Raw genomic sequence first — 26,989 nt, 5'->3', positions numbered from 1 at the left:
TTTTTTTAAGACAGGGTCTCACTATGTAGTTGAGACTGACTGGAACTCATTATGTAGCCCAGGCTGGTCTCAAACTCAGCAATCGTCCTGTCTCAGCCTCCCGAGTGCTGGGATTAAAGGCATGCGCCACCACGCCCAGCTGCTGTGTCATCATTGAGTCTTCCTCTTTTCAAAGCAGATCTCCAGTAACATTTTTTATGTAGTTATTTTTTTATTTTTTGTACGAGGAATTGAACTTGGGACCTTCCACTTGTGAGGCAGGCGGTGGCACCACTGAGCTAAATCCCTGGCCCAATAATTATCTTTGATCTTTTTTGGGGGGATGGGTGGGTGTTGGGGATTGAATTTAGGACCTTGCACTTATGAGGCAGGCCCCAGAACCAATGAGCTAAATCCCTGGTGCCTAGTAACATTGATTTTTGACTCATTTTGTGGGCTTACAAAAACTATGACTGAGACAAGTGTCCAGTGCAGCAAAGAAATGCAGATGAAAGTGGTAAATAAAATAATTGGTGGGCAGTGCATTGACTAAAATAAGTGTTGGATTCTGATTCAAATCCTGCCAGCAGATACAGCTTAATTGTCACTTTCTAATCACTGATAGAATCTTGATAGGAATCTGTAAGCAATCGATTTATTATGGTCTCTATGCAGTCAAAATTCTTTGTTAATTTTAAGCTATACTTGAGCCAGTTCACAGTGCTAGCATCACAGCCTCAGATCCACCTCACATCATCAGGAGTTACATTCTCATAAAGAAAATGCAACCTAGATCCCTCGCATGTGCCTTTTATAATAGGGTTTGCTGTAATGCCACCACTGATCTGACAGGAAGTGGAGCTCAGGTGATAATGTGGGCAATGGGGAGCAGCTATAAATACAGATAAAGCTTCATTTGCTTGCTTATTGCTCACCACCTGCTGTGTGGCCTGGAGGGTGGGGACCCCTGTCTGACCAGTTTGTGCCGTGACTTTGGGATGCACAGGGAGAAAATCCATGGAAGTTTGGTACCTGTGGCATCACTGATTTTGCAGAATGTCAGGATGACTAGAGTATTCAGATTAAACTGACATCGCTTTCTTTCTGACTCCTGCCCAACCCCACCCCAGCACTACCTGTGCCATTTATCTTATGATCCTTTATTCATGTGCCCAGTGTTGACTCCATCCCTGCTAGCCACATGTCAGCTTGCCTCCTCCTGGCTTCTCCATTGCATTTTACATCATTTCTTTGCACCTAGTTTTCACCTCAAAACCAGATAGCTCATTTTGATGTAGACTGAAAATATTCTTTCTCATTGTGCTCCCTTGTTTAACAAAATATCTAGAGACTCTTTTTTTCCAGACAAAATTCAAGCTGATCTCAGCCCCAGCAGTAGAGGCTGGTAGATCTTTCTCAGACTCAGTTTCCTAACTTCCGTTAGGTGAGCGTGCCTGCCTCTCAGCTGTTCTTTTGGCTGTTCTTAATTTCTTATTAGCTGAGAAAATTTTAAAACTTTGTCATTTATTAGTCTTTGCAGTGATCTATCCATCTGTCAGCCAACCCACCCACTTGTCCATCTGTCTATTAATCTGTCCATCCATTCATTCTTCCGTCCAAGTATCCACTCATCCACCTGCCCATCCACCCATCCTTTCATCCACTGACCCATCTATCCAACCACCTATCTACCCAACCATCCACCCTTCCACCAAACATCCATCTACCCACCTACTTATGCATCCTTCCATACTTTGATCTATAGTGTGTTGTACTGTTTCTACATCCCTGTATGTCTGCAAGCCATTCTCTTTTAAATATGAAATTAACACCCTATGTCTGGTTTTTTAAAAAGTCTTACTCTTTCTATACCTAGTTTGTTAATTCCCCTTTTCTTCGCCTCCAGTGCTTGTGTTAAGGGCCTTATGTTTTGACAGCAGTGCAGTGGAATGGGATATGTTCTGAGCCCTGACATAGTTTATGAAATAAACTGTGAATGAATAACACGAATATAGTTTTAACCCTTGCAGATGAATAAGAATTTGACCTGTTGTAAAATTATATTATTGTAACAGTTTTTTTCTCTCGCACCTTTCAACCATTGTATTTTGGTATTTGAATTTTTACCAAAAATTGAATATTATTCCCAGGTTATCTGTACTCTGAGTGTGTAGAGATTTTAGGTGTGCATTTAGAAAATAAACACACTCCGTAACATCTATTAGACATTCATCTCTTTTCTTCCTCTTTTGCTGCTAAACCTTTCTCATAGGTAGACAGATTCTCTAAAGTTGAGAAAACTTTTCTTCTATTATGTTTTAATTGTGGTTTATCTGCCCTGTTGGTTTCATATCTGTTGTATCTGATTTTGTTTTCTGCCTTTCCCATCTACTCATTCAATATACTTATTCAATATAGTCATTTCTTATTTTTCTTGATATTCTGGGATGGAATCTCAAGTTAATAATTTTCTATAGTATTTTAAGATTTTTTTCTTTTTCTAAATTATATTTTCTAATTGCTTCTAATTTTATTTATTTATTTTTTTTTTTTGTACCGGGGATTGAACTGTGGACCTTGTGCTTGCCAGGCAGGCGGTGGCACCACTGAGCTAAATCCCCAGCCCCTTAATTTTAATTTTTAATTCAGTTGCATTCTGGTTTGTTCTTTCATCGGGCACTTGTTGAATAACTATTGTACTGACATTCTTCTTGGTGTTTTCAGCAGAACAGAGAAATAATTCCTTTGTTACTTTAGTAGAAGCAAACAGATAATAGCAACACCAATAGCATATGTATCAATGAAACATCTACAGAGAAAAGCAAAGTAGGGAAAAGGAGTTTGGGAGTTTTGTGAGTTTTTGAGTCTAAGGCTGACCAGACCTACAGGGAGTGAGGGAGGAAATGTGCTTCAAATAGAGCCTGTGCAAAGGTCCTGGGTAAGACTGCACCAAAACTGAGGACCAGTCCTAGAATCCCTGGGACACCTGGTCTCTCAGAATGGGGATGGGAGACCTGCTAGGGCTGGTTTGGGGAGAGTTCAGAGACAGCTCTTCCAGAAGTTGACTTTGAAGGGTAGGAGAGGTGAAGGACAATAGCTGGGTGAGTGTGGGGACAAGGGCAGGTGCTTTCTTATTTTAAGGTGCTGATGTGACAGGGCCAGTAGAGGGGCACTGCTGAGGGGGAGATAAGAGCAGGGCCTAGGCCAGGGGCACACTCTGCAAGGAGCCCACCAGTGCATCCACAGCAATGGGAAGGCTTTGGGAGAGAGGTGATGAGACAGCACCCTAGAGACAGGAGCATGAGGGAATTGGGGAACTGAAGCATCTGTAGGTGGGCCGGGCCTTCCTCTGCAGCCAGAATGGGCAGAGCTAGGTTCAAAGTAAGGTGGAGTTTTACCAAGTGAAGGTGACAGAGAAGTAAAGGGTTGAGGACCCTTTGCAGAGGAGAAATAGGAAGGGACAGCCGTGAGGGACAGGACATACAGGGTCTAGGTCCCTGGTGACCCAGAAGTTCAGAGGCATAGTTAGGGTAGGCCTCGGAGCTGGAGCCAGCATGATACAGTAACTGGGAGGCCCAGCCAGAGAACACAGCAGCTCATGCTGGAGCCATCGGCCAAGCGGTGGATAGAAAGGAGCAGAAATGATGGAGAGGCAAGGGGTTCCCTGTGTCTGCTGGGACAAATGGCCACACAGAGAGCAGCTTGGACTGCAAAGATTGTTGCTGATGGTTCAGTAGGGCCGATGGCCTATGATTCTCACAGCTGAGACTGCTGTGATCAGGTGGCTTCCTTTTGTGCTGCAGCAAAATTGGTCCTTGCTTCCTTAGTCTCTGAGCCCACATTCATCTCACAGCCCTTCCTGCACCCTTACAGCTTCCAGGGACATCTCACTGCCTGACCTCTGTGCACAGCTCTCTCCCTCATCCTTTGTCACTTGGCCACCTAAGGGCCTTGGTGATTACATTTTGCTCCTGCCTTGCAGTCCGGGATCATCTCCCACCTTGTCCTCACCTCAGTCCATCTGCAAAGCCTCTTCTGCTGGGTGGGAGGACATATTCACAAGCTCTAGGGTCTCTGCTGCCACTCAGGCTGAGCTCTGAGGGTACTGTGGTCCCACCACCCCTCAGGGACCTCTGTCCTCAGCTCTGCCCACAAGCACCGGCCCCACCTTCTAGGGAGGCTACTCCCAGCTGGGTGCTAAGGATGCCCAAGCCTGTTTCCTGGCCCAGATGTGTTCCCTGCTTCTGCCCCCTTGCAGCCTGCCCTATCCATGCGGCCATTCTCCAGGACCCTGGGATCTGCCAGCTCCTGGAAGAGAGGAGTCTGCAGATGACCAGAGAGGGAAGACTGCAGGATTAGGAGTACCCTAGAGAATCAATCAGTCTGTCTCTGCCTTTGCCTCTCTCTCTCTCTCTCTCTCTCCCCCCCGCCCTCCTCAGTCTCCTCGGCTACCTGACCAAGTATGACTGCTCCAGTGCGGACATTAACCCCATTGGTGGAATCAGCAAGACTGACCTGAGAGCCTTTGTCCAGTTCTGCATGGAGCACTTCCGGCTTCCCGCGCTGCAGGGGTGAGTGTGTACCCACCAGGCTGGGGATGCAGCTCAGGCCTCCGGGCACCTCACCTCACTTGGCCACCTTGCATATCTCCATGTCCCCTGGGGAAAGCAGTGTTCCGCCAGGCACTTGAGGTTCCGTAGTCAGGCCACCCTGTCTGTCACTGCCTGGCCAGATGGTGGTGTGTCCCTTGTCTGTCTCTTGCCCTTGCTACCTCTTTCTTGCCAGCTTGAGGCCGAAGGGACCCATGTAGGTGCCTGGTGCCCAGTGATGTTTCTTTTTTCTTTCTTCCTTTTTTCCCCAGTGTTTGGGCTTCAACCCAGGGCCTTATGATTGAGCTATATCCCCAGCTGTTTCTGGCTAAGTCACTAAGTTGCCCAAAGGGCTCAACTTTGCTATCCTCCCTCCACAGCTGGGATTACAGACATGTACCACCATGCCTGGTTTGTATTTTGTTTTGTTCTGTGGTACAGGGGATTGAACTCAGGGCCTTTATACTGAGCTACATCCCTTTTTTCATTTTTATTTTTATTATTTATTTATTTTTTGAGACAAGGTCTCACTAAGTTGCTAAGTTACCTGGGCTGGGATCCTCCTGCCTAAGCCTCCCAGAATATTGGGATTACAAGTAAAATATACTTTTAGTCATCCCTTGATATCTTAGAGTTGAATAGCCCTAGCAAGTTTATAACAACAAAGCAATCCATGTTCCAGTTATCTTTATCCCAGATTTCTGATCTCTGTAGGGCCGTAGATTTTAACCTTGTAACTTCCTACTCTCATATTCACATCTTCATTTTTTTTTAATTTTTAAATTTTTAGTTTTCTGTTTGTTTTGTGAGACAGGGTCTCGCTATTTAATCCAGACAGGAGTTGAACTCACGGTATAGCCCAGGCTGGCCTTAAACTCTGTGACAGTCCACCTGCCTTAGTGCCCTGAGTGCTGGGATTAGAGGTGTGCACCACCACGCCACCACACCTGGCTCCTGTTTATCGATGGAATGATACCTGGAGCCATTCTTGCCCCATCGTTCCTGCATGGGGAATGTCCTTCACCTTGCTTGTCCTCCCTGGGGACTTGGGGTTGTCACAAAGGGATATATTGCCAGCCACTGGTGGGTAGAGGTCAGGGCGCTCCTAGGCGTCCTGCAGAGCAGAGAGCTACCCAGCCCCATTGTCCTCAGACAGACACTGTGCTGTGCCTCCCATCAGGGCACCCAGCACCATGAACCTCAGCTGTACTCTGCCAGCAGTGGCCACTTGCTGGGACAGTGGGTCTGGGGTCCTCAGTGATCGTGAGTGCAGCAGCAGCCTAGTGACTGACTTCTGTGTGTCTCGATCACAGCATCCTCTCAGCGCCAGCCACTGCAGAGTTGGAGCCCTTGGCCAACGGGCAGGTGTCCCAGACAGACGAGGTAATGCGTGGCTCTGTCTGGTGCCTTTTCCCCTTGTCCCTGGTGTGGGAGGGTCTCCTGTGCTCAGTGTGACCCTGGAGAAGATTCACTCATCTGTTTCACGCTGGCCTCAAATCTTCAGGGCTGCCAGCCATGGTAAACATCTTTAATGAAGGCTGGAAGGAGTCACTGGGGATCCTCTGGCCTCTTGCAGGCACAGAGATTTGCTCCTGTATTTTCTTCCAAAAGTTTTAGCCTTTACACTGAGGTCTGTGGTCTTACTGCGTTGACTCTTATGTATGGCATGAGATAAAGGTCCACTTTGTTCTTATGCCTTTATAGAGTTGAATAGATTTTTCAAGGGATTTTTTTTTTTTTTTTTTTTTTTTTTTGGTCAGTGCTGGGGATGGAACCTGGAGCCTCACGTGTGGGAGGCAAGTGTGCTACCACGGAGCTACACCCAGCCCACTTTCCAGAGTTCAGTGCTCTAGAGGCCATAGTGGGCTGGGGCCTCTTCAGTCTTGCTGGGCAGTTGGTCTGTACTGTCCCTTAGCCTCTGTCCCTTGCTGACAGTGTCTGCTGGCCTGTTATCCAACGTGGAGTATGCAGTCTCCACTGTTGACTGATACCTGGAGCCATTCTTGCCACATCTTTCCTGCATGGGGAATGCCCTTCACCTTCAGCTGCTACTGTTGAAATGGAGGAGCTAAGACGTCACACTAGGCGACCCCCACTTCAGGCAGAGAAACCAGGAATGCAGCAGCTTCTTGTGCCAGAACCTGTTCAGTCCTAGGGATTCCATGGGGAAGACAGTAGATGTGGCCCCTGCTCTTAAAATGCTGTAAGGAGTGCTCGCTTCGGCAGCACATGTACTAAAACTGGAACGACACAGAGAAGGTTAGCACACCCCTGCGCGAGGATGCCAGCAAATTCATGATGCGTTCCGTATTTTTGGTTTTTACTTAATAAAAATAAAATGCTGGAAGGATTTAACCACGATGGCTCCACAGGCTGTGGGTGCTGTGGATGCGATGGAGACAGAGGTGGTAGCAGCATTCTCGGTGTGGGTCAGGACAGGGCCCCGGGAAGGTGCCATTGGGACTGAGGGAAGGCCAGGCTGGCCAGCTGGGACACAGCCAGAGGCAGGGGCCCTGTCGCTGCCTCTCTGATGATACGCTGGAGCTTGGCAGAACTGAGAAGGAACTGCAGCTGTGACAGTGAATAAGGCGGTGACTGGTGTGAGCCATGGTACAGAGTCAGCCCTTTGAAAAGTAGCTTAAAGCACTCATGGTCTGGCTGCATAAGGCTGGCGGTATTCAGTGGCTTCTAATAGGACCCACATTTCTGAGTTTGTCCCTTTCCTCTGAGCCCTCCACACTTCAGGGAGGGTAGGGGATAGGGTCTATCTGCTCTGTTAGGTTCTTGTTTTTGCCATAACAAATGACCATAAACCAGGTGGCTTAAGGCAGTAGGACTGCATTCTCTCCCAGCCCTGGAGGCCACAGGTCTGACACCAACGTGTGGGGGGCACTTAGGTCCACATGAAGGCCTCGGGAAGGACCCTTCCTGCTTTTCCTGGCTTCTAGAAGCTTCAAGCATTACTTGTGACCATGTCACTGTCATCTCTCCTCAGTCTCCATATGGCCTTCTCCTCCTCCTCTTTTCCATGTTTCTCCTCTGATCCTTTATTAGGACACTTGTCTTTGGACTTAGGGCCCATCCAACATCTGAGTTCACAACATCTCAAGGTCCTGAACTTAATTACAGCTGTAAAGATCCTTTTTCCAAATCCGGTCCTGTTCACAGGAGCCTGCACTTGCGGGATGAACACGTCCTCTGGTGGCCATAGTTCCCCCCTGTAGTCCTCAAGCCCAATATCTGGCTCATTTTTCCAAATCACATCCCCAGTTTGGCCAACCAGTGCTGGAAAGTAGCGCTGGCATCTGTTTCAGGCCCTAGGGAGTCTCCTCATAGCCTGGAGCCTCCAGTTCCCACCCCAGCTCCCTTCCAGCTCTGGCTCATGGTGTCCTGGAATGGATCTTTTCCCCCACAGGATGACATGGGGATGACATACTCAGAGCTCTCAGTGTACGGGAGGCTCAGGAAGATAGCCAAGGCGGGGCCCTTCAGCATGTTCTGCAAGCTCCTCACCATGTGGAAGGATACCTGTACCCCGAGACAGGTAAGACTACACATGATGTCCTGCAGACAAAGGCTGGCCAGGCAGAGCCCTGTGTGCAGTGGAGCAAGTGAATGCCATGTGACCCAAACATAGCTACTTGTGTCCCATGCAACAGTACTTCCCAGGGCTCCCTTTTCACCAGTTCAGACCCTCCCCAGGTGAGACTCAGCCACACCAGGTGCATACACACACCAAGCCCCTGCTTTTAGAATGGCAGCATGGAGATTTTGACATCAGAATATGACATTTCTACTTTTCTGCTGGTCATGAGCCTTGTTAGGATCGAAGTGTACAGATGTGCTGGTCCCATAGCACCTTGTGAAACGTGTGTGCGGACCCACTCATGTCCCCTAAAGCAGAGCAGTGGGGTTGGACCCTGGGACTCCACAGTCTTACAGCTCAGCCAGTGACCACCCAGCCCTGACACTGTCCACTCCTGCCACCAGGGAAGGCCACCTACAGGGCTGTCAGCCACTAGCCACTTTCTTACATAGTCCAGCGTGGGAATTCTTGCCTCTGGTCTTTCTGGACTCACTGACTTGAAGCCTGTGTGTTATGCTCCCACCAGGTGGCTGACAAGGTGAAGCAGTTCTTCTGGAAGTACTCCGTGAACAGACACAAGATGACCACGCTCACGCCCGCGTATCACGCAGAGAGCTATAGCCCTGACGACAATAGGTTTGATCTTCGGCCTTTCCTGTACAACACACGCTGGCCGTGGCAGTTCCGTTGCATCGAGAGTCAGGTGCATTATGACCAGGGCCTTTCTCTGTGTGGTTTAGAGAGTACATGAGCCTTGGGGATCGAGGGCTTTTCTCTGCTCACAGAGGCATATTTTACTATCTTTATTTCTTCAGAGGGGCAAGCGTGTTTAAAGGTTTTTGTATATTGCTAATTGACAGAAATTGAATATATGTGTTTATGGTGTAAAGCATGACGTTTAGAAGTATGTGTGACTTAATTTTTTTATTTGTTTATTTTTTTATTTGTTTGTTTGTTTTGGCACTGGAGATCAAACTCAGGTCTTTGTGCTTAGGAGGCAGGCAGCAGAACCACTGAGCTAAATCCCTGGCCCTTGAATTTTTTTTTTTTTTTAAATTATGCAGTGAAAACACATTGCCATTAATCCCCCTCAGAAAACTTCCCCTCAGTTCAAACACACTAATCCCATCATTGTTGCCACTTCCTGAAGTAATTCTGGCCGTCCCCTTCCATGAATATCTTAGCTGTGCTGTCTTGGCTGCAAATGCATTCAAAATGTTTATCCTTCGTAGTCATTCTGGCTTTGGGAAAGAGCAGAAGTTGCACAGTGCCAGATCCAGTGAAAAAGGTGGATGAGGACACACTGCCAAGTGGGTTTTATTTGTTGTTTTTTTTTTTAGCCTGCCTCTGAGCAGTCAGTATTTTTGACCAAACCTCATAAAGACACTCATGAAATTGGACTTCCAGTGCTGCTTCAAAAAGTGGCAAAAGCAATGGGAATAAAGGTCTTCAAAGTAAGGGCAGGTATTTTGAGGATTAATGGCAATGAATATTTTATTATAATAATTTTTTAAAACATTCACTGTATCTTTTAATCAGTCCTTGTATATATACACTGTGGAGTGGGTAAACCAAACTAACATATGCATTACCTCACTTTTTGTGATAATAACACTTAAAATCTGCTTTTGCCACAATTTTCTAGCATAAACGCATTGTTATTAGCTACGGTCACCACGTTATGCAGTAGATCTCTATACTTTTCCCTTCTGCCCAACAGAAATGTTGCATCCCTTGACCAGCATCTCCCAGCACCTCCCCCTTAGTGCCTGGGAACCGCCATTCTACTCTCTGCTTCCAAGAAAGAATACTGTGCCTTAGATTGCGTGGTGAATGAGGTCCGGTGCTGTTTGTCTTTCTGGGCCTGGCTTGTTTCACATAGCATGATGTCCTCTCAGTTTGTCAGTGTCATCCCAAACACAGGATTTCCTTCTTTTAAAGGCAGAATGGTTTTCCATTATGTAGATAAACTATATTTTCTGTAGCCATGCATCCATTGGTGGACCCTGAAGTTCCCATCTCTTGGCTATTGCAAACGGTGCTACAGTGAATGTGGAGTGGTCGTACATATGGATTTCACTTCCTTCGGAAGCCTGGGATTGTTGGAGCATATGAGAGATCTGTTTTGTAATTTTTAAACTGTTTTCCGTAGTGGCTGTGCTAATTTACAAGTACATCTGGAGTGACGGGAGTTTGGCTTGTGCTATTTTTGACCATGCTGCATTTACTGGTGTTGAGTGTGCTAAAGTTAGTAGCTATACATCACTTTATGAAAGTGGTGCCAGTCACTGGCACTTCTAAACAACTGGAGTATCCAGATGGCTTCACATCTTCTAAACCACCACATGAATTAATGAATTAATAATAGAATAAAGGAAGGACTAGTAAAGTCAATACAAAAGCAAGTTTAGGTCCTCTCCTCCTTCCCTTTCTTAGACCCAGTGCAAATGTACCACAGGCAGTAAGTTCGACGTGGCACCCCTTTCCAGCCCAGGATTGATAGCCAGCTAGTTGCCTGGGCATGCTGTAGAGAGTGTAAAGATGGTGAATTATAGTGAGTGCTCTGTGCAGCTTCAGAGTTGGTCTGACAGTTGGTAAAGGTGCCCTGAGCAGCCGATGTGCAGACTGAGGGTAGGACCATGGGGACACTGTGTGCCATCTACACAGTGATTTGCCCCCCAGGGGCATCAGGCAATGCCTGAGTGTACTTTTACTTGTCACAACTGGAGTGGGGTCAATGCTGCTGGCATCTAATGGGTAGAGTGGGGGGATGCTATGAACATCTTGCAGTGTCCAGGATGCGATTCCCATCGTCACCCAGCAACGAGTGATCCCAACCCTCATGTCAAGATGCTGAGGTTGAGGACTGACCCACAGGGCTGAAGTCCTTGGGGATTCTTATTACAACAAGGAGACTCTGTCCCTCTCATTTGGTGGAAAGGAGTTTCCTGGCTGAACAACCTAGAGGATTCCAGTATAAGCCAGTGTAAAACAGAGGGCCAGGCAGGGACAGGGAAAGAAAGTGTGCATCTCCACTGTCCCCAGGTGGAGCCCACACCTTGCTTGCTGCAGCAGCCCATGTCCACCTGCTGGCCCATCCTTCCTCCCAGCCTCCCTGTAGGAAGGGGACAGCCCAGTCTCAAGGACAGGAAGAGTGGGAAGGAAGAGCTGTGCCAAGCCGTGGCTTCTTTAGCAGGAGTTCAGGGCTTCGCTCTTGCCCAGGCATGGGTAGGTGAAGATAAAAATATCTGTCATTATCCCATACACGGTGACCTCCTCTTCCCTGAGGAAAAACGTCCTCTTCCCCACCTCCACTGTGGATTCAGAAGATGCCATTTGGTAATCTGCATTCTCAGTGCCAGCTGTGAGGCCATTGGTTTGTAGGCCGCTGTCCATCGGCAGCACAGATGTTGAGTTTGTGCGGTGACTGATTTCGTGGGCTTCTCTCTCCAGGTTCTACAGCTTGAAAGGAAAGCGATGCAGGACCTGGATGGCCCAGACTGAGGGTCACACCTGCCTGAGGCCTCCCTTCCCTGGGGTCCTTAGTGTGACGTCAGCATAGGAGCCACATGTGCATGTTTTCGTTCATGTTTGGAATGAGAGAGGTCTTTTCACTGTAATTCCCTCAAGAGAGGCTAAAATAAAGCAAATACGTTCTTTAACCTGTGGGGGAGCCCTGCTTTTCTACCCCCTGCAACCTTTGACTGCACCACAGCCCACAAGGGGTGGGAGGTGCCTCAATCCCATCAATTCAAGGTGGTCCTGAGCGGCAAACAGGAAAACCTCCTCTCCTACTCATCCTGCCTTCTTGTCTTGCATTCCAGAAGATTCCAGAGATGGTCCCTGCAGACCCCCCTTGCTATAAGTCTGCGAGGCAATTGTTCTTATACCTGTTGTATAGGAAAATGGCCTGAGGTCCTCGTGGTTGAGTGTTCCCCATGTCAGGAGGCCTTAGAAGGAGCCTTGGATCCTGAAGGCTGAGTATCTTCCATCCCAGGAGGCCTCAAGAGGAGCCCTGGATCCTTGTGGCTGAGTGTCCTCCATGGAGGAAGCCTCAGCAGGAGGTCTGTGGTTCTGTTTTAGGCCTTGGAGGAAAGCTGGGCCTGAGTCCATCCTCCCATGCCCTAGAAGTGTTGGAATAAGATGGGAGTCTCTGGTCCTTGAATGGGACCTCCCATGGTAGGCACTGAGCTCGGGGCCCCAAATCCCTCACTCCTGCTCTCAGCTAAAGGATGATCTGCCCAGTTATAGGGTAGTGTCCTTTATGGGGTTACACCCTCTCAGTTATGGGGTACAGCCCCCATTGTGGGCGGTGTCCTTCTATTTTAAAGATCACAAACACAGTTACAGGGTTGTAACCTTTCAGGGTTAAGTGGTTCCCAAAAAGATAAAACATCAGTTCCTCTCTAGCAGTACACAGCTCCTGAAGGGTCTTCCCTCAGACTCTATCAGAGACTTCCCCTAACACCTTCCAGAGAGAAGTGTGCCCTCATGTCATACCAGAGCTCACTCTGTCTCGGAAACTTTTTCACAGTCATCCTGGGGTAGTGCTAGGAGCTGGGAGACACAGGTGTCCCTCAGCACTGGAGAACCCAACCACTCTGGGCAGGACCTTTCTCTCAATTGCAAAAGCAGTTTGAGGGGACCACACACAGGGAGCCCCCGACTCACTGCACAGGAAAGCTTGCATGGCTGGAGCTCATCTGGCTCTGTGTTGTTTATTCATGGTCAGCTTGATCAAAGATCAACTTTACAGGAATTCTAGAGTCAGGAAGAGAGGGAGGCTTTGAGATGTAGCAGCACATGAGGTCAGAAATCAAGTAGAAGCTGCAGCAATGGGCCAGAAAAAATGTGCAAAGGATGAGGCCAATGGTTTCCGTTTCTCCCATGGAGAAATCTTTCTTCTCTAGGGTCAATGAAAAGCCAAGGGACAGATCAGTGCCCCCCAAAAAGCAACATGATGGAAACCTAACCTCCAATTCAACAATGTTAGGAGGTGGGGTCATTCCAAAGTAGTTTAGGCCACTAGGGCTCCACCTTCATGAATTGTTCAATGCCAGTTATAAAAGGGCTAAAACAAAATAAAAAGCAACCCACATGTGGTGGCACACACCTTTTATCTCAGGACTCTGGAAAGGAGGATCCCAAGTTCAAGTCTAGACTGGGCAACCTGGACCCTGCCCCAAAACAAAAAATAGAGAAAAGTATCTTCAGTGTGAAGGGCCTGGGTTCACTACCAGTGCTACACACACACACACACACACACACACACACACACACACTCACTCACGGGGGGGGGGGAGGTTGTATCATTCTGCAATGGCACCACCTAGGGACCCACATTTTGCAGTAAAGAGCATCGTAAGGCAAAATATTTGAGAGTAATGTTAAGCACATTGAATAAGCTAGTAGGTGTCCTTGCACCAGGGTCTTAGATACCTTTTATTGTGAAAACAAAAAATGGGGTTCATGCAGCCCCAGTATTACACATTTTTGTGCAGAACATTCTTTTCTTGGGAATTCTTGGCCTGATTAAAAGTTATGACTGAGAGAGCCAGGGTGCTCCTGTATGCCAGAGCTTCTGTAAATAAGTGAGATATTAGCATGTTACCAATAGCACCAGGAGCTGCTCGAAGGGCAGGCTAGTTGTTTAGGGATTTGACTTCTAGACACTGATTCCCAGTCTGTGTTCCTAGAGTGCATGAAAAAGGGATGTACACATCCTGACATGCAGGAGATGGCCGTAGTTGTTCCCGTGCAAAATAAATGCACCAGAGTGTTAGTGAGTGGAGAACCTACAGGAAGAGGAAATACAGATCAGATTTTTTTGGCTTCTAGCCACAAATGTGTCCCTCCTGATCCAATGGTCAGGCCAGATAACTATGCTAATCTCCATAGGTTGTGTGCAGCCGTTGGGGAGGGTGTGGATGCAGGACCATCTTTTCTGCAACAAACAATATGATCCTTCAAGACCTTTCAGTTACTTCAAGCTGGAATAAAGGCCTTGCCAGGCCTCTCCCCTAGGGATACTACTGGAGGGTGGGTCTCAGCTTTCCTGCTTGTCTCTACTCTTGTTGACCGCAGTTTCCCTCTGCTCTTTGATGCAATATGGAAGTCCCTTCAAATGCTCAGCGGGCCTCCTGGGGATGCTAGCATGCATGTGAGAGGCACACTGAAAAGACAGACCGCTGCCCTGTGCTCAGGTCCAGTGCCAGGACCTCTGACAGTTAGGGCTTCAACATATCTTTTGGAGAGACACGATACAATCCTCAAGAGTGGGCATGATGCATTGCATTTATGCTGGGCTTTCTTGTAAGAGTAATGGGATGACAGTAAAACCAGCATCTCTCTAGTACTTGTATGTGTTCTCAAATGCATAACTGCTCCACCAGGTGGAAAACAAAAGCTACCACTTACGACAAGGAACTAAAGAGTGGTTGATTAGGTCACACAGTTAATATGGGGGTGTAGTAAGGGGACCTTCTGTGACCTTCCAAAAATTCTACTGCTGGTGAGTGGCAGAGCCAAAATGGGTTCAAGTTTTCTGCTTGCAAACCCACCATTTTGCTGCACAAGGCCACCACCATTTTCCTTGGATACTAAAATCCCCACAAAGCCTCTGAGGCTGTCACTTGGACCTCACATTTCATTCTCCTCCATGAGAATATGGGAGGTAAAGTAGTGCTCACCTCCAGTGACTGCACACATAGCCCCAAGCATCCTGAACTGTGTATGTGAGGTTGGTATTGGATTCTGGAGTGATGGGGAAGGATGCAGGCTGATGTGAGGCTCCATGGAGAATGGAGGTTGAGCATACACCTCCCTCGTTCACAAGGCCAGCTGTGGGGAAAGGCAAGAAACCACATGTGAAGGATAGAATGAAATAATTCTATGGAAGAAGAAAAATACATGTCCAAGAGGCTGGAGCATGGAGGGAATGACATGTGGCATCAAAGAGTGTTTCCTGGAAGAGCGGGCACCAAAGAGTCAGTGACACAAACAGGAAGTTCATAAGGAGGCTGTTTTGGGGACTGGGGATAATAAGGACAAAGTACTTTTTGGAAGGCACAAGGCAATCAAGGGAAAGTCAGGATATACCTGGTTTTGAAACCATAAATCCACATCTGTTGCTCACCACTTGAGAAGGCCAATGACTCAAGCACCAGTTGTTGGAGACCTGGCAAACCAAAGATGAAAGCCATCACCAACAAATCCAAAGCCTCTTTGAGGTGTATTTTTCTTCTTCCTTAGAACTGTTTCGTTCTGTCCTTCATGTGGTTTCTTGCCTTTCCCCACAGCTGGTCTTGTGAATGAGGGACATGTGTGCTCAACCTTTAGATTTTTTCTGTAAATCTAAAGATTAGACTTAAAGATTAGAAAGTCTTGTGACTCCTTGTCATGTTCCTTTTCTCAGGATTAGTTAATTCTGCCCTTAATTATTTGGATATAAAGGCATCTTTTCCGTGCAGAACAGTAAGATAATGAAAGGCTACTTTTCCCTGTAGGATGTGAAAGAGAGAGAGAAAAGCAACTTTCCCCAAGTGGGTTATGTGAAAAGACACCAGAGAGCAGTTTTTAACCCATTAGATGGCTTCAATCTATGGTGTTATCAGCAGCACAGCTAGTAGGAGACTAACAATGTATTGCCAATGTGTGGCCTCCAAAATTAGTGACTATTAAAAGTCAAATAAGAGAAAGAGAAGCTATAGAATTTATTTAGTTTTTTTTTTCCTTGCTAACAAGTTTGACAGAGATCAGGGTACAAAGGAAGCAGGAGAGGAGGACAAGTCTTCTAGATTGTAACAGGTTCCATATTGCAGAAATTTCCAGATTCAGAGCCATTGAACCATCTTGTAGGGTTATGGTGAAATGTGGAGACGCTGATGGGAAGTCCAGGACACCCCCAGAGCCTGCAGCAGCACAGGGCAGGACAGGAGTGAAAGGGAAGTGTTCTGAGGCCGTTCCCTGCGGGAAGGGAAAGGAAAGGAGGATGTCATCAATGCCTTCAACCATTAGAACCTGAGCAATGGGAAAGGTGAGGACAGAGAACAAGGCAGCAAAGGCAGACAACACATTTTGAGGGAGCACATTGAGTTCCATTTTGGCCCCATTTCATTTGAGGGGCACTCAAGTTTGCTGGGCTACTGTAGCAAGCACTGCAGCCAGGCAGTTTTAACTGCAGTCAATCATTGTCCCGTGTCCTGGAGGCTAGAAGCCCAAGGTCAAGATCTTATAGGGCTGGTTTCTCCTGAGCCCTCTCTCCTTGGCTTGCAGATGGCAACTCCTCCCTGTGTCCTCATGTGATTGTCCTTTGTGTGTATCTATGTCCTGATCTCCTCCTAGGGCTCAGCCTAATGACCTCATTTTAATTCTGTAAGGTCTCATCTCCAAATAAAGTCACATGTGAAGGTACTGAGATTCAGTCTCCAACATAAGAATCTGGGGAGAGATGATACCTGCCCCCAAGCCCATACCAGAGTGCTTAGTGAGTGTAAAGATGCAGACAGTTGTTACAAATCTCATAGCTGGCATTTATACTTTAGGAAAGATCAAGGCAGGGAGCAGTAGGTCAGGAGGCAGAAATTAAAGGCAGAGAAGTACATGGATTCTGCCCAAAACTGGCTACAGAAACACAGCAAGGGCTGGGCCCAAAGTCTTGTCTTTTCTGCCATCAACAAGGCAGAAATAAAATTCCTTGAAGTGTTTCTTCTTTGCTGTAAAAGCTGGCTCTGGTGGTGTTGGGAGGTCTGCAGTATAAAACAGTGCCAGGTGGAGGAGCTGAGCTGTGTGGGCCACTGGTAATACCACCTCTGGGCCTTCGAGGAGGAGCTGAGGAGCTGAGCTGCTCTGGATGCTGGTAGCACTGCCTCTCTGCCCCCCACCTGCCACCTGCTGCCTCTGGCTGCTGGAGTGAACAACAGAAAGTGAACCTCTCTGAGGCTCCACCGTGAAAAGTGAAGCCCACTGGAAAAGTGAAGAAAATCTCTACAATAAAGGCACACCAGACTGCTATAGTTGGTAAGTTCGAGGAATCACCACTTCCCATCAGAACCTGCACTATCTTCAGGGGAAAGGCAGCTGGAACGTGCAGTACAGCCTTGCAGAGTTCAACCCTGCAGGAGATCAAGGAGCTCAACTTGGATTTTGCAGCCAGAAATCAGCCCTAATCTTAGGGGTCTGTTGCTGGCTTGATGAGACTAATTGACTTGGGTCGAGACTAATTGACTTAGATCTGCTGCCCACATTATCTATTGTGACAGCAGGACAGCAGAGACATTCCCTGAAGGAGGCCCTTCATTTTTATTTTTTATTTTCAAAGTTATTTTTTCTCTTATTTTTAATTTCTATTTTTCTTCTCTTTTCAAATTTATTTTTTCTTTCTCTTTCTTAGTATTTTTTACTTTCTTTTTCTTTTTTCTTTTCTTTCTCTTTCTCACTCTCTAGCTCTCTACCACCTTTTCTTCATCTCTCTCCCTTTTTGTTCCTGTTCCTGTCCTAATTCAGATTTCTTTTTTCTTTCTTTTTCTTCTCTTTTTTTTCTTTCTCTCAATTGTCATTAGTTTTAAAGGAGAGTAAATGCAGTTTCTAGCTTCCCTATTGCTGTTAGGTTGTTCTGTTCTTGTGTTCTTTCATTCTGTCTTTTCCTCTTGTCTTCAATGGTTTCCTAGAGTTTGCATGATATTCCTGTGTCCTCTGGCCTCACTTCTACCTTTTCCCCATCCTTCTACCTATCTTAACCCTCTCTCCCCAAACCCTTCTCAGTCCCTATCCTAAAGGGTAAAGTTTCTATTTTGAACAGTTTATTCACTATAAACATATTTTGGGCTGATGCTCAATTTTTATTTAATTCACACAGTTAAAGGTGATAGATTAATAACTACTACAAGTTGTTGCTTTCTAAGCAGTGCTTGTTGCTGTTGTTGTTGCTGATAGTATTACAGGGCTAAGATGTTGTGATTGATCTAATCAGTTGTCCTTCCTAGTATACTGAAAATGAGATTGCCTAAGCATCATTAGAGACTCAAAACCTAAAGACCAGCTATATCTGGAAGACACCTCTAAGAAGAAATCATTCTATAAGGGCTCTAAATAAAAGCAACAAAGATACTTACAATAAGCAATACTGAAGTATCAACCCAGGAATTGAACCAAAAACACCATCAACAACAAACATGGAAAGACACTTAAGCAAGGTGCAAACCCAGACCTCCAGCTCACCAAAGGCAAATTCTGAAGGAAAATCTGATAACCACCTGGACACCCTGGACACCTGATAACCACCTGGACACAGGAAGTAACAAAACAGATGAACAAAGCTCTAGAAAAATTCAATACAGAAATAATTTCCCAGATAACTACAAAGATGGTAAGCAGAATGAAAGATATAATTAGAGACTCTAGAACAGAAACAGATTAAAAAAATAGATGACCATGATAGAAGCTATGAATCCCCAGCATAGGAAAGAAATGGAATCCATGAAACAGATTCAAACAGAGATCCAGGAGATTAAAAACTCTCTTAAAAGTATTCACAGCACAATGAGCCAATCTGAAAACAGAATATCAGGTATAGAAGACAGGATGGTGGTCAGTGACCATTTAAAATTAGTAAGGAACCATAAGAAATCGACCCAACAGTTCCTAGATGATGCAAAGAAGAAAAATATAAGGCTGATAGGAGTCCATGACAAAGCAGGAGAAAGTACAAATGACATATAAAAGCTGTTCACAGAATTAATAACAGAAAACTCCCCAAACAGAGTGAAAGAATTTGACATACACATAAGTGAGGCATATAGGACTCCAACTAGCCATGATAAAAAAAAATCTGTACCTAGACATACAATAATTAAGATCCCAGAAACCCAGCAGAAGAACAAAATATTAGAATCAGAGAAAAGAAACAAATCACATACAAAGGAAAGCCCATCAGAATCACAGCAGACTTTTCAACACAAACCCTCAAGTCAAGGAGAGCCTGGAGTGAGGTCTTTCAAGCCCTAAAAGAAAATAACCTCCAACCTAGACTGATGTATCCTGCAAAACTATCTTTCAAATTTGATGAGGAAATAAGATAGTTCCATGACAGAAAACAAAAACAAGAACAAAACACCTGAGACACTTCATGAATACCAAACCAGCACTACAAACAATACTAAATAACATCCTAGAAAATGACAATGAAGGTCCCAATTCCATGAGGTCCAACAGAGCAAATCCAACAGGCAAGGGAAGAAATTAAAGGGAGAGGGGAAAAATAAACAATAAAAGAACAAACAACAGGAAAATAACATGATGAGGATATGTAAATACATATCAGTTATAACCATCAATGTTAATGGCCTCAATTCACCAATCAAGAGAAATAGACTGGCAGAATGGATTAAGAAGCAAAAATCCAACAGTCTGCTGTATACAAGAGACACAACTAGTTCAAAAAGAAATTCATAGACTGACAGTTTTCCATGTGACAGGAACCCAGAAAAAAGCAGGGCTAGCTGTCTTATTTGCAAGGAAAATTTCAAGCCAAAACTATGAGGGACAAAGAAGGTTGCCACACCCTTGTAAAGGGAACAATCCAAGAAGAGATGACAACCATAAATATATATGCACCAAATACTAGTGCTCCCAACTATACAAAGCAAATATTAATGGACATGAAAAACCAAATAAGCACTAATACAGTTTTAGTGGAGGACCTCAATACTCCACTGTCACAAATAGACAGATAATCTAGACAAAAAATCAGCAATGAAATAACAGAACTGAACCAAGCCTTTGAATAAATGGGTGTAATAGATGTCTACAGAGTGATCCACCCCACAAAATCAGAATATACATTCTTTTCAGCTGCACACAGGTCATTCTCCAAAATAGACCACATGCTAGCTCATAGGATATACTTAAGTAAATGCAAAGGAATTGAAGTTATCCCCTGTATATTATCAGGCCATAGTGCAATAAAATTGGAGATCAGTAGCATAAGAAATTGCAAGAACCCCACAAACACATGGAAATTGAATAACACTCATGAACAACAAATGGGTCACAGAGGAAATTAAAGAAGAAATTAGACAGTTTCTACAATTAAATGATAATGCCAATAAAACATACAGGAATCTGTGGGACACAATGAATGCAGTTCTACGAGGGAAATACATAGTAGTGAATGCCCATACCAGAAAACAGAGAGAGCTCAAATAAACAACCTAATGCTGAACCTCAAGCTCCTACAAAAAGAAATGTAAGACAAACCCAAAGCTCATACAAAGGAGGAAATTATAAAGATCAGAGCAGAAATCAATGCAATGGAGACTAGGAGAATGATACAAAAATTTAATGAATCAAGGAGTTGGTTTTTTTGAAAGAATAAATAAAATTGATAAACCCTTAGCTGACCTTATCAAAAAGAGGAAAGAAAAGGCTCAAGTCCATGCTATTAGGAACATAAAAGGAGAAGTCATAACAGATCCAGCAGAAATCCAGAGGATCATCAATACCTACTTCAAAAAGCTGTACTCTAATAAAACAAAAAACACAGAAGAAATGGACAGATTCCTAGATACATATGAATTACCAAAGTTGAAGAAGATATAAAACTTCTAAACACCCCAATTACAATCAGTGAAATTGAAAATGTAATTAAAAATTTACCAACAAAGAAAAGCCCAGGTCCTAGTGGCTTCACTAATGAATTCTACAAGACATTTAGAGAATAACTGTTGCCATTACTCTTTAAACTTTCCAATGAAATTGAAAGGGAAACAATACTTCCAAATCCATTCCTGGAAGCAAGTGTTACTTTAATTACAAAACCAGGGAAAGACCCAATCAAAAAGAGAACTACAGGCCAATCTCCCTAATGAACATAGATGCAAAAATCAATAAGATGCTGGCAACCCGAATACAAAGGGCCATCAAGAAGATCATACAACCTGAACAAGTTGGATTTATCCTAGGGGTGCAAGGATGGTTCAACATACATAAATCAATAAATGTAATACACTATATTAACAGCCAAGGGAAAAACAATATAATCATTTCAATAGATGCAGAAAAAGCATTGACAAAATTGAGCACCCATTCATGATAAAAACCCTACAGAAAATTGGAATAGAAGGTCTTTATGTTGACCTGATTAAGGCTATGAAAAACCAACAGCCAACATCATACTAAATGGTCAAAAACTGAAAACGTTCACACTAAAATCAGGAACAAGAAAAAGTTGTTCACTATCACTACTCCTGTTCAATATAGTTCTGGAAACATTAGCCACAGCAATTAGACAAGAGAAATAAATAAAAGGAATAAAGATAAGAAAGGATGAAAGCTGACTTGTCATTATTTGCTGACGATGATACTCTACTTTGAAGACCCAAAAAAAACTCTGCCAAAAGATTTCTAGACTTAATTGACAGATTCAGTAGAGTAGCTGAACAAGGTCAACACACAAAAAATTAATAGCCTTTCTGTACATGGACAATAGACTCACTGAGAGAGGAACTGGAGAAACAACTCCTTTCACAATAGCATCCCCCAAAAATGAAATACCTACGGATCAATCTAACACAAGTAATAAAATACCTCTACTCTGAAAACTAGAGCAGTCTGAAAAAATAGATTGAAGAGGACGTAAGGAAATGGAAAGACATCCCTTGCTCCTGGGTAGTAAGAACCAATATAGTGAAAGTGGCCATACTTCCAAAACTGCTATGTAGATTCAATGCAACCCTAATTGAAATCCCAACAGTATATTTCACAGAACTAGAAAAAAAAATCCAAAACATCATTTGGAACCAGAAAAGACCTAGAACAGCAAAAGCCATTCTAGGTAACAAAGACATGACAGCGGGTATCACAATCCCCAACTTGAAACTATACTATGAAGCCACTGTGATAAAAACAGCATGGTACTGGCAAAAAAACATACCTGAGGATTAGTGGAATAGATTAGAATATGCAGAAGCAACTGCAGACATGCTCAGCCACCTATCTTTGACAAAGGAGCCAACCATCCTCACTGGAGGAAAGATAGCCTCTTTAATAAATGGTGTTGGAAAAACCAGATTTCAGCTTGTCAACGATTAAAACTAGCCCCATGTCTTTCACCATGCACTAAACTAAAATCAAAGTGGATTAAAGATCTAGGTTTTAAAACAGAAACACTAAATTTACTGGAAGATAAGTTAGATAGAATTCTTGAAGAGATCAGCATAAGAAAAACTTTATGAGCCAAACCTCAGTAGCACAGGAATTAGCACAAAGAATCAACTGGGATCTCATCTTTTTAAAAAGTTTCTGCAGTTCAAGAGAAAAGAGCTAAGAGACAATCTACAACTTGGAAAAAAAATTTATCAGCTGATCCTTAGACAAAGGACTACTATCTAGAGTATATAAAGAACTTTAAAAAGTCAGACACCCACAAATTTAAAGACCCAATTCAAAAATGAGCATCTGGGCTGGGGACTTAGCTCAGTGGTTCTGCTGCCTGCCTCTCAAGCACAAGGACCCGAGTTCAATCCCGGCTACCAAACAAAACAAAACAAAACAACAATTTAATAGAATTCTACCTCCCCCCAAAAAATGGGCATCTGAAATGAACAGACATTTCTCAGACAAAGAAGTAAAAGCATCAAATAAACAGATGAAAAAATATTCAACATCATTGGTCAGTAGAGAGATGCAGATGAATAAATGAAACACTGAGTTTCCATCTCACCCCAGAAAGAATGGCTGCTATCAAGTAGTCAACCAATAATAAATGTTGGTGGTGTTGTGGGGAGAAAGGAACCCTTCATCACTGGTGGGAGTGCAGACTGGTGCAACCACTGTGGAAATCAATATGGAGATACCACACCAAAATAAAACTAGGATTAGAGATCCCATTTTACCCAGCTATTCCACTGGGACAAGGGTCCCCCAAAGATCCACATCTTCCCACAAGAATTATAAGACTCATACACCAGTGATATATGTGCACCCATGTTTATAGCAGCACAGAGTGAAGTAGCTAAAGCTTGGAAACAGCCCAAATGCCCATCAACTGGAGACTGGATAAAGAAGATGTGGATTTTCAAAAATATATAAAGTAGAGTACTACTCAGCCATAGAGAATGAGGAATTACAATCTCCAGTACAAAAAAAAAAAGAATGAGGAATTAGAGACATTTATAACTAGATGGATGCACATTGAGAACATACTCTTAAGTGAAATAAGTAGGACACACGTGTAAATATGGAATAGTTTCTCTGGTATGAAAAATGAGAGTGTAAATAAGGATTAAAATGAATAACTGGTAATGTGAAATAGAAAAATTTCAAAGGGGTAGGGGAAATGGGAGGGGTAGGGGAAAGGAAAGAAGGGAAAGAAAAAATATGAGATAAAAAAACGGAAACAAAGCTTTTGCAAATCGGGAGGGATGGAAGGATTGAAGGGAGGGCAGGGGAATGGGGAAAAAATAAGAACCAAGATATATTGTGTAAAGGTACAAGTCTCAATGATGAATGCAAATGTATTGCATACCTAAAATGTATCAAAAGAATTTAAGAGGAAAAATCAGTGCCAGGTAAAATGAAAATACATACCAAATGCATACACAAAAGAAATACATGTTAGATTTATAATCATTAAATAAATCAAAATCAGTAGTTCACATCTGGAGTTCAGTTAGGCCCAGGAAATTTTACAGGAAAATTAGAAACTAGGCAACAGGTTTTACTGGTTTCCTCAAGTGCATACTCTCCAGAGCCACATCCCCAAGGCTTTTGTCTATCCACCATCATCCTTCTTGGTGAGCCATGACTTTCCCACACTTCTAGGAGCACTGAGAACAGCCTATTGTACTATTCCCAGGGATCCTGCTTGGATGGCACAGTGGCTGGGACAAGGGTCCCCCACAGATCCATATCTTCATTACTTTTCTCACTGAAACAAAATATGTGACTCCCAAAGTTAAAGAAGGAAAGGTTTACTTGGCCCACAATTTGTAGAGGTTTCAGTCCAGAATTGGCTGGCTCCAAGACAGGGTGGCATTGCAGAGGAAAAATAGTTCACAGCAAGCCGGTGAAAGCACATTAGTCCTCTTTCTATCCCTTATATTTTATGCAGGCTACCTCCCATAGTGTGGGTGTAGCACTCACACCCTTAATCCTGTCCAAAACTATGCCAATCATTGGACCCATTTAGTAATCACACACCCTTGATCTCAGCATCACACACTCTAGATCTAGCCACCTCTGAAAAACACTACCCCATGACTGCATGAGGCTTTAGGGGGACACCTAGACACAAACCTTAACAACCCATGTGGGTTGGTCTCCAGCCCACGACATTATTGGGAGGCAGTGGGACACTTTGGAGATGGGGCCTAGTGGAAGGAAATTAGGTCATTGCGGGAGTCCCCTTGAAGGGGACATTGGAGTCCAGCCCTTTCCTCTTCTCTCTCTTCCATACCAGACTATGAGGTAAATGGCCTTCTCTGCTATGCTCTCCTGCTACAGGGCCAAACAATGGGGCCTATCAGTTATGAGCAGAAACTTCCAAAACTGAGCCAAGACAAACCTTTCCTCTTTTTTATTATCTCAGGTATTTGTTATAGTAAGACAAAGGTGACTGACACAGGTGTTAAATCCTACACCCTGGGAAGATTCGCCCACAATGATGATAAACAATTCACCTAGTGTTGGGTTCCACTCCAGGCTGGAGATCCTTCCATATCCAGTCCATGAATCTCCCTGGGCTTCTCCATCTTTCAGCTCTTCCATTATGAGGTCCAAAGGTCCCTGACTGAGTTATGCAGTGACTCAAGATTTTGGTGTCCATTAACCCAGAGGTCCTCATCCATGTTAAGGTCCACTTCCATCCCAATCAGGGGCCTGATTCTGGCATAGGTGGCTTAACTGTATGGACAACGGCTGCTCTTGGACCTGGGTCTTAACTCCAGCTTCTCTGCCTTCTGGCTGAGGAGTGAGGGCCTCTGACCTGGGTTCTCAGACCTCAATTTAAGTTGTCAGATCATAATGCAGCATTTTGTATGGCCCTCCCCACCCCACTGCACAACTTCTCCTATTTCTCAAATGCCTGGTGCTTTTCACCAGCTATCGTGTCCCTTTCCTCCAGAGTCCTGCCCTGGTCCTCTCCCTCCTGTGTCTTCTCCATCCAGGACCTGGTCTACTGCCACCAGGATGCTTAGCAAGCCCGTGTAACCTGGCCAGGAACTGGGTGTGGCTCTGCATTGGCCAAACAATGGGGATCCTTTCCAAGACCCCACTATGGCACTTGCTCTTTCTCACCCCTGGTACCAGTGGTGGCACATGGTTTTTCTGAGTGCTCCTATTGAATCTGTTCCTTAAAGTGCTCTTACTGGAGACTTCCTTATCCTCACTGCCTCAATGCAATAGTGTTGGGAGGTGGGGCCTGTAACACATGATTAGGTCATGAGGTCAGAGACCTTGTGAATGGATTAATGTTATCTGAGGAGCAGGTTACCATAGGAGTAGTTTCCTCATGAAAGGATGTATTGAAGCGTGTGTTCTTTTGCCCTTCCACCTTCAACCATGCATGATGCAGTATGAAGGCCCCAGCCAGATATGCCCCTTGAATTTGGACTTCCCATCCTTCAAAAGTGTAAGAAATAAAGCTCTGTTCTATATAAATTACCCAGTCTCAAGTGTTGTGTTACAACAGCACACAGACTAAGAAACTGGGGAAGCAGGCTCTGTGATGGGGAACAGTATGTAAGAGGTAGAGGGAGGGCTCTTTGGAGGCCCCTGGGAAAGGAGAAGTGGGGAGAGGGAGCGGGGTGGGGCAGGTCTGGGTGACAGATGGGCTTGGTTATCTTGTAGCCTTGATGAAGGCCACAGTTCTGTGCATTCCAAAGCTGAGTGACTGTCAGAGTGTCTTGCATTGGAACAAGAGGGGCCAGATCTCCACATCCTGGGTTGCATAGATATGTGCTGCAGGGCTGTGTGATGGGGGCCCTGCTCCAGAGTGTGACAGATGGGGTTTTAAGAGATGGCACCCTTGAGATTTACTTCCTGTCAGTGGGAGACAGATCCTTGTATCTGGGGAAGACTCTAGGGTTTGTTTATTTTTAATTTCTTATAGTGCTGTTTTATATCCAATATACTAACTTCAGTATTCCTAACAGGTGACAATCTGAGATGAAAAAGACACTATGGGACAGAACTTCTGCCAGCTCACCTGACCATCTGTTGCTCTCTGAAACCCAAGTCAGCTTTCCTGCATGGCACCTGGCAGAGGGTGCCTGCTCAGTGTGATGCCAGTAGGTGAGTACAAGAGAACAGGCAAAGAATCAAGATACATTATGTAAAGGTACAAATTTCCAATGACGAATATCATTATACTGAATACCTAATATATACCAATACAATTTTTTTTAAAAAAGAGAGATCAGGCAGAAGAGACAGAGGGGAGAGAAGCCAAGAAATACCACTGAGTCTAGGGATCTTCAACTGTCAATGGGATGGCGAGATCTTGTATAGTTCCCAAGAAAAGGAACAAATGGGGGAACATTCTGGAAGAAGGCGAAGTCCCCAACATTTTGAGTAGAAGCTCCAGTGAGGAGCTTGAGGCCTTGCTCCTGTTCGTGTTGGTATGAAGAGGATTGATTGGGTCATCTGCAATGATCACTGTTCATTTTGTTGTTTTCTTTTTTTGGTACTAATTTAGAGATTTTCTGACTTCTCTATTTTTTTTTTCCTCCCAGAACAGAGGATTGACCCAAGGAACTCACACATACTAGGCAAGCACCAAGAACTCTCCACTGAGTTTCATCACCATCCTTTTTAATTTTTATCGCCCTCTACCACCAAG

At 44.6% G+C, this 26,989-nt stretch overlaps 1 protein-coding gene, 1 long non-coding RNA gene and 1 other non-coding gene across 7 annotated transcripts in view; 2 read left to right on the top strand and 1 right to left on the bottom strand.

Moving 5' to 3' along the window:
• Positions 1-26,989, top strand: part of Nadsyn1 (NAD synthetase 1) — a 57,076-nt gene extending 30,087 nt beyond the window's left edge. Inside the window, exons 17-22 of one of the 5 annotated variants that reach the window (XR_782471.1) lie at positions 4,419-4,550; positions 5,882-5,951; positions 7,984-8,112; positions 8,681-8,857; positions 26,304-26,442; positions 26,883-26,989. Coding sequence is in view for 4 of the 5 variants with exons in the window: in XM_033756798.1 (XP_033612689.1) it covers positions 4,419-4,550; positions 5,882-5,951; positions 7,984-8,112; positions 8,681-8,857; positions 11,200-11,538 (847 nt within the window). In the remaining variant the exon portion in view is untranslated. The other 4 variants (XM_010635694.3, XM_033756798.1, XM_033756797.1 and 1 more) reach the window with 4 other exon arrangements.
• On the top strand, positions 6,779-6,883 carry LOC117283591. Its single transcript, XR_004514620.1, has one exon. It is a non-coding gene; the product is annotated as a U6 spliceosomal RNA (small nuclear RNA).
• On the bottom strand, positions 13,863-24,907 carry LOC117283536. The gene is made up of 4 exons (XR_004514581.1): positions 24,831-24,907; positions 15,253-15,331; positions 14,844-14,994; positions 13,863-13,949 (listed from the first exon to the last, which is right to left on the bottom strand). It is a non-coding gene; the product is annotated as an uncharacterized LOC117283536 (long non-coding RNA).

This window comes from Fukomys damarensis, unplaced genomic scaffold, assembly GCF_012274545.1.
Source record: "Fukomys damarensis isolate Sample0158 unplaced genomic scaffold, DMR_v1.0_HiC HiC_scaffold_27, whole genome shotgun sequence".
NCBI classification, from domain to species: Eukaryota; Metazoa; Chordata; class Mammalia; order Rodentia; family Bathyergidae; genus Fukomys; species Fukomys damarensis.
Note: the sequence above shows the minus strand (reverse complement) of the source record. Positions and strands in the feature narration are given on the sequence as shown.